Source organism: Mus caroli, chromosome 3, assembly GCF_900094665.2.
Source record: "Mus caroli chromosome 3, CAROLI_EIJ_v1.1, whole genome shotgun sequence".
Lineage (NCBI taxonomy): Eukaryota > Metazoa > Chordata > Mammalia > Rodentia > Muridae > Mus > Mus caroli.
The window spans coordinates 94,683,327-94,691,438 of record NC_034572.1 but is presented as its reverse complement, the minus strand read 5'-3'; the positions used below and the strand labels follow the sequence as shown (position 1 = coordinate 94,691,438).

At 40.5% G+C, this 8,112-nt stretch overlaps 1 protein-coding gene across 1 annotated transcript in view; it reads left to right on the top strand.

The window, feature by feature from the left end:
* The window catches only part of Man1a2 (mannosidase alpha class 1A member 2), a 122,730-nt gene extending 115,113 nt beyond the window's left edge, over positions 1–7,617 (top strand). The window contains exon 13 of the mRNA XM_021157562.2: positions 2,063–7,617. Coding sequence (XP_021013221.1) covers positions 2,063–2,195 — 133 coding nt within the window. The 3' untranslated portion in view covers positions 2,196–7,617. The remainder of the gene's footprint in view (positions 1–2,062) is intronic.
* The last annotated feature ends 495 nt before the right edge of the window (positions 7,618–8,112 follow it).

Genomic DNA, 8,112 nt, shown 5'->3' with positions numbered 1-8,112 from the left:
TGGTGGGATTGCAAGCTTGTACAACCACTCTGGAAATCAGTCTGGCGGTTCTTCAGAAAATTGGACATAGTAATACCGGAGGATTCAGCAATAACTCTCCTGGGCATATATCCAAAAGATGTTCTAACTGGTAATAAGAACACATGTTCCACTATGTTCATAGCAGCCTTATTTATAATAGCCAGAAGCTGGAAAGAACAGCAGTCATTTTTATAAGGTCTTTAAAAGTAGAAGTGAGGTTAAGAAGACTGTAGCCCACATCTTTCCCTGGCTGTGGCTTGGGGCTAGATTTAAAGTCATTTAGAGCTAACTGTGACTATTCCTTGGGAGAGGAACTGATAAAACTAGAGCCAGGGTCAGCTGTGAAAACTTGAGGGATCAGAGCTGTGGGCTGTTTTCAGTGGAGTTGAGGGTTCAAATGAGCTGAAGAAGGAACATTGAAACAATAGAACTCTGCTTAGAAGTTACACAGGCAGGACACTTACAGCAGTGGGTCTCAAGCTGGAGCATGCATCAGCACTGTCTCAAAGGATTCGACAGGGCTTCTTACTAATGGGTTCTAGAGTACACAGTGGTAGCAAGTTCACTGGCGCGTCTTGCCTCTGCCTGTCTTAGAGAACCACTGATGCCCCTGCTATGGAAAACATTTTGTGGAAGCAATTAAGACTCAAGAAACTGTGACAGCCACTGTCACACCATGATGTCAGGTAGCAACCACTGCCTACCTACTCTATCCATGTTGCATAGTTTCCTTGAGCCTCTAACAGAGTACTGGAGCCATGAGTTTCTGTCTCTGTCACAGTGCAATCCAAGGGTTAGTTACTGGCACACACTGAATTCTAATTTTAAGCAATTATAATCATTTGTTCACTTTTTTTTTTTTTTTTTTGGTTTTTTGAGACAGGGTTTTTCTGTGTAGCCCTGGCTGTCCTGGCACTCAGAAATCCGCCTGCCTCTGCCTCCCAAGTGCTGGGATTAAAGGCGTGCGCCACTACGCCCGGCTTTTTTTTTTTTTTTGGTTTGTTCACTTTTAAAACCATGTACTTTAAAATGCCTTGCCATTCTCTTGTGCTTCAGTAGAGGGAGCTATGACACAAATTGTACTGAGCAGCAACAACAAATTTTTTGACTTCCTATTTTTTGTCAGTCTCTATTGCAGTATATTAGGTGAGTGCTTCGTTGCTGTTTTGTCAGATTTGTTAGACTGGATAATTACTACCCTGGTTAATGTCATCGTCGTTGTCGTCGTGTTCTGGGCAGTGATGTTTTGGCCAGTGGTGGACCACATATTCCTCAGGGGTCCCACATATTCTGCCACCTGCTGACCATCTTAGTTCATATTAGCACTCTGTAATGCTCACACGCTGAGGGAAGCTCTGACTGTGTACTCCTCCAAACCCAGCCCATTGGTACGTGACACCGAGTGCAGAGGATACAGTTCCACCTTCCTTTGTAGTCACTTATATCCATATCCAAACTGCTCTGCTTTCTGTCGCATTGCCTGCTTTAGAAACTGGTTAGTTTGAATCAGATGGTTTGGTATTTTAGCGGAGTGGTCCGTATACAGTTGTCAGCAGTTCCTTCCTTTCTGGTGGTGCTATTTCGTATTCTATTGGGGATGCACAGTTTGTTTATCCCTCTCCTTCTGATGGTCTACTAGATAACTTTGAAATGAGTAAAGGAAAAATGATTGCTCACTCCTTGACTATAGCAATCTGTTTACATTTAACTTCTCTCTAATTTAAAATTTTACTCATAAACTAATTTTATATAATATTCTATTATCAATCAGTTATCAAAAACTATGAATGATAGTATGTGTACTTTTTTAAACAATGTCTGAAAATTACGAAGTGATGTGTCTTCTGCTGTTCTTATAGCCTTCACTGTTTCATAGGCTTTGCACAGGTATGTGAAATTTTTTAAGAAACTTATTCATCAGGTCTAGCTGTGCATCTTCATCGGAACTGCTCAGAATCAGTTACTGGTTTTCTCTGCAGTCCCCAGTGAGCCCACTTGGTTTCCTGCCGCATTGACTCGTGTTTTGTCCTTTTCTTTTCAGATACTTGTACCTGCTGTTCTCTGGCGATGACCTTCTACCTTTAGACCACTGGGTGTTTAACACAGAGGCGCACCCTCTGCCGGTGTTGCGCTTAGCCAACAGCACTCTTTCAGGTAATCCTGCTGTCCGATGAGCATAGCCCCAGAAGGACCGTTCTTACCTGTGTTTTGTTTACATGGACCACTACAGAGACTGTCTGCAGAGGAGAGGCGGCTGTGGGAAACTGGGACTCTTATGTCAGTATGCCAGATGAAACTCTTCCCTGCAAGACTTTTCACTTGTACATATATCAACTTTGAAATTATTCCATTTTATACCTGACCAAAACAAGTTCTGGTATATGTAGGACAGAGACCTGATGTGTTTTGATTCTTACTGAGATGGCCACATGAGAAACAATGTCTTATTCTATACTGTCAGTGCAAGTCAAGACCATAGAGCACCTTACAGGAGCTAGAGATGGCTTTTTGAACCAGTTATACATTTGTTTTCTCCCACAGTGGAGCAGCTCTCAAATCAAATATAATACATTGTGTAGCCCCTTTCCTCCATTTTAACAATGGAACAAACCGAATGAACAGGAACAGAGGAATATGTAACTACATTGTAGCAAGAAGACTTGGGAAAGAAACAAACAGATACTGGCCCTGTCTGAATTTTCCAGCTCCTCATCGGATTGTTACCAGACTGGCAACCATTTCATTCCCAACCTAGGCATTGAAATCTGTTTAGATTGAGTTTTTCTCTGAGGGGCATGATCTCATGAAGAATATTTTTCAAGTCGTTGTCTCCATATGATATGCTGAACCTGGTATTTATCATAACTGCTGCTTATGAGCCGGAGTGTGGGAGTGTGCATGTAGCTCACGCTAGCATTGGGAGCATGGTGGAAGGAGGGAAGGTGCCAGATTGTTGCCTTGAAACCTGTTTTAGAGAAATCCTTAATTATTCTTCTGAACCAGCAACTGTATCAAGCAAACATTTTCTGCTTTAATCTCATAACACACTTAATAGAGTCATTCACCTTACAACTCCATGTGGTTCGGCAAAATTGACTCTACTGTTATGCAGCTCTGTATTTGCTAGAACAAACCTAATCGCTTTTACGACTTACTAAAGCAAAGGCAAAACATAGCAGTGTCCCTTGAGTAGGGTCAGGTCCTTCACTCATTACCTCACATGTGTGATCTGTTCACAAAGAGTCTATGTTTTTAAGTTTCTCCAAGATATTATCCATCCAAAGAATTACTAGAATAGCTTCGGAATAATTTTCAGTGGCGAATGTGTGCCGTAAAGAATCATACTCACTAAAACTGGCCTGAACCTAAGGGACTTACAGACCTGCACTGGTTATTTTTGTTGTTGATATTACTCTATATTTTGGCAGAAAAAAAGGGTAAATTTTTATCAAGAACTATAGTTCTTATTATAAGATAAGATAAATAGTAATGCTTATAAGTTTTCTGTCCCTTGAATGTCTGTGACAATTCAAGACACTTTCTCTTTTATTTCGTACATACATCATCTGTTGATGACAATAAATTTGAGAACGCTATAATATTTTATGAAACACTTTACTTATGAACTCTACTGTGGATTTCTGAAAACTTATTTCCTTGGTTGGTAGCTTTTATTTTTAGCCCTGGTACTAGTTTATAGCAGATTTAAACTGTGGAAAAAATATAACTGGACATGTTATAAGGTGACTGACCATCTTACAGTGAAAATCATTATCTGAATCTCAGAGTTGAGCCAGTACTCCATAAACTTGCCACCTCAAACTTGTTCAGTATTCATAAAAGACAACATGGAGAGAGTGAGTTCTAGCACATTTCAAAACTATATCTTTTCCTACTTGAAATTTTTAAGCTGTAAATGAGAGCGGTAGATGGCTATTACTTTAGAAAAAAAAGATGAGGTTTTGGTTCTCAGAAAAAAAGAAAGCGAGCCTTCCTCAAACAGCACAAGCCCACTCCCAAGTCAAAGGAAAGTGAGAAACCGAAGGTGCCAAAGACCAGCGCAGCAAGCAGGGGACACACTCTGTTCACACTCATGCAGTAAAGGCGCCATCTTGGTTCCCCGAGAATGCTCCAAGGAGACAAGAGTCCCCCACTGACCCAGTGCTCTGCATTGTCCACGTGATCCTAGAGCAGTAGAGAGAAGGCCCAGGTGTGAGCACGGCATGTTCACACAAAGATCTTCAGACTGTCACTTGACCGTCCGCACCCTCCTGATAAGAACTAGAGCTTGTAACAATGCTTTTTCCTCTTTGAATACCAAAGGCGATTAAAGTCAGGTACAAACGACTTGCCAGTGTCATGTTTGGTTTTGTTAATAGAATTTTTAAAATAATTTTTTCCAAAATCTACCATTACCCCATATTTTGCTTACTTTTTAAGTGTGTGTTTTCCTCCATCGTTCATATACTTGGTGTTTGTAAAACTTAGTACTTGAGATTCCATATCATTGTGTTTATAAACCCTGAAGAGAACCCAGAAATGCTCACTAACTGGTGTCTCTGAAAAGCTGGTACCTCACCTTCAGCTTTGGGCAGAGTCGTACAGATTAAATCATACATAAAAGTAGGGACTATTGAACACCTTCTAATTCCAGATTTACTGCTCATTTTAGAATCACACCTTTTGGTTCAAGCCTGAGTTTTAGAAATTAATGAACCAATATGAAGCTGGTAAAACTAACAATGAGCCCTTCACCAAGAAGTCTCACTGCAGAACAGCACGTTCCGAGGTGAAGGTTCTTTCTTCAGGCGGGCTGCACATTTTGTGCGCCTCTAACACCAGCCTGTCGGTGTCGTCCAGCTGGGGTATGTGCGCAGGAAAGCCTGGGTGTTAGAGGAACGCATTCTTTTTGCAGAATATTGACTACCTGATTCCCTATGATGTCATCTTGGGCGCCACGGCTTCCCTTGGCAAGGTTTTAAACAAGCAGTCTGAGGTCATGATCCTCAGCTTCTCCTCTTTTTTGCTCTTCATTACCAAAGTGTTTGTCAGAACTCTGAATTTGTCGGTAATGACTGACAGTGAGTCTCCCTTCAGAGGCTGGAGTTCTCTGAGCGAGTGCATTTGTGAGAGAATGAGGGAACAAACAGGTACAGAGCATGTCATACGTGTCACGCTCCACCTGGCACCACCCCGGCCTTACAGCATGTCACATGATTCCAGTGGCATCTTCTGTATGAGAGTGTTCCATAGCATTTTAAATGTTCCCCAAAATGAATCATGTTTCAAAATTCTTAATTTTATATTTCATTTAAATTAAAAAGGGAGATAAAAGGTTTATAATATATTTTAAACACTGTTACTATATAATACTAACAACAAAAATTGTAGTTAATAACTAAAGACTCTTGAAAAATGTCAAAGAAATATTTGATTTCTGCTGCATCTTGACTAAAATATTTACTTCAGAAATAAAATCATTTGTATTTTGTTATTACTTTAATTACATGATTAAGATCAATACTTTATAGAAGTCTGCGTTACTTTATATCTAAAAGGAAAATTGTCCCTTAATTCATGGGTACACCGTACAGTTGTAAATTGTTTTTTCTCCAGTACACTTCCTAATAACGGTGGCATCTGTATTTCTCGAATATAAAGAAAACATACTAAAATTTCTCTAACCCAGTTACTAGAGCATAATAGATGTGACTTTAGGTTCCTTCTTTTCTCTGGGCTCTTTATCCTGGGATTGGCTGGCTCCTGCCTTGTCTGTTTTTGCCTAGCTGTGTATATGTACAGTTATACACAGATCTGGACTATGGTCTACTCACTGATTGGTAGATGATAATTGCTGTAGGCCGCACAGCCTGTCTGAAGAGTATTTAAGTCATCAGCATCTGACCAGGAGCTGTTTCAAGTCACTCATTGTATGTCGTTCAGGGACACTGGAAAGCATGCCTCTGTTCTTCAGCTCATCCACACCCCAATACAAGTATTCTGTTTGCTCTATAAATAGCCAGCAAGCTTTTCTGTTAACAGCCAGAGAGTGTTTTAAGGTCTGTCAGTCATGTAGCTCTCTTATTACTCATTTCTGCTGTTACAGCTATAAATAATATGCAAATACATGAGTGGAACTGTGATGCAATACACATTAAAAAAAAAAGACAGATGGAGGCCTGGATTTGCCTCTTACATCATAGCTGCTGACCCCAATCCAGAATTTAATTTGTTTAAGACCCTCTAACCTTTAACCTGCATCTTTTCTCTTTTTTATTTGCATAATTCACTTTAAAGCAGAAATATGTATGTATGTACACTTGTATGTATGTGTCACCTGAAGCTGTATATTTTGCTCTCTTGAAAGTAGATATATTTTTTGGGGTCTCTTCAGGTTTTAGGATATGATTGTCATGAAAGAGGCAGAATGGGAGGATAGGCTTTCGGCACCTATCTCCGTCTTGTTGTTCAATGTCATAATTCCAGATTGCTCATGAACAAATAATCTGTATGGCATCAAAATACTCCTTTCTAACTTTACCTGCTGACCGACACTTGGACCAAGACCTTGGGATGTAGGAAAGTACGCACTCTCTTCTCACAGAGCTTTCAGATGAGAGCATTATAGAATTCCGGATCTTGGTGCTACAGAAAACAGTCTTTTTGCAAACTGGGGGCAACACAAAATGGGTTATGTGCCCAGTTCACCCCTTGGTATAGCCACTGCTAGTGTGTAGGGTGTTGACTGCTGTCACTCCTAGAGCAGCGTAAGTCTGAGTGAAGGTATGTCCCCTGAGGCACGCCCCCTTCTCGCTTCATTTCATGATGCTCCACAATGTCTTCACAAGTATGTCAGTACGCTTCACTTTGCAATCAGAGCGTCCTTCAACCTCAGCTTTATACTTGCACTGTTTAACAGTCAATCAGCAGCGGCAGGACTCACGAAAGGTAAAAGTCTATGGTATCATATTACTAGCATATGTGTTGTGGTGTGCCAAGCCTGATGGGCAGTAAGCTTCCTGTGATGTTTGTCCAGCACTTCACTATTTTTGGAAATGAAACCTATATTCAGAATGATAGGGCAGAGAGAGCTCCTCTCAGCCTTTGTCATGGCATACATAGATGAACCGCCTTTCCAGGCCCTGCCTACTCAGGTCACTTCTGCTCTGTGTGCACATGAGCTTCAGTACTCCGGAAACACTCAAAGCATACATGCAGAGCAGGCAGACACCTTGCAGTAACCTGTATGCTACAGTATCCTGCATATCGATGAAAGTGCACACTAGAAAACCATGAGAAGCAGAGCTCTTGATTGACAGAAACTTAGATGTTCATTTTTGCTGGGTTAACTAAATACAGTATCCCTGATTATAATTGTTGGTTTAGAAGTTGAAATACCATTCTTTATTCTCACTGGCCTCAAATTCGCTGATAATTTTTCCCTAAACTAATAAGTGGGTAAGTATAACCTTTGTTGTTACCCACTGGCTGCTCCTAAACTGGTTTCCAGTCATGTCCTCCATAATGTGATTTTTTTATAAATCAAAGGTAATATTGTATATTGAAGATCAAATAAAGATGTTCTTTAAGTGAAAAGTCTCTCTCGCTCTTTTTTTCACCCTACAGTGACAAACAGTTCAGTTTCTTCCTGTCTATAGAAGAGCAACTTTGGCTTTGTTTACAGGAACTGGGGTTCAGTCTTCACTGTTTGAAGCATTTCTTTTGGCTTCGTCTGTTTTCACATTTCTTGATTTTAAGAAAGATAAAGAGCTTGTTTTTATACACCTACTTGAAAAGTAGAGCTTACTGTCCCCTCGTACAAAACAGCCTTAAACTAGTCAAGAGTGAGACAGTTCCAACAGCATTTTGGGACACTTAGGAATTTTTACATACAAACTTTTGGGTGGGCACATCTTCATTTCTCTTGGGTATATATGTATCTAGAAAGGAAACTGCTAAATCATGCTACGGTTGTGCATAACTTGGTTTTATTGCCACAATCTTCCAGGTGACTGCTTTCATGCTGTAGTCTGTGGAGGTGTCATCCTGGTGTCATCCCTCCACTGCCTACCAACAGGAGGCTGAGACCAC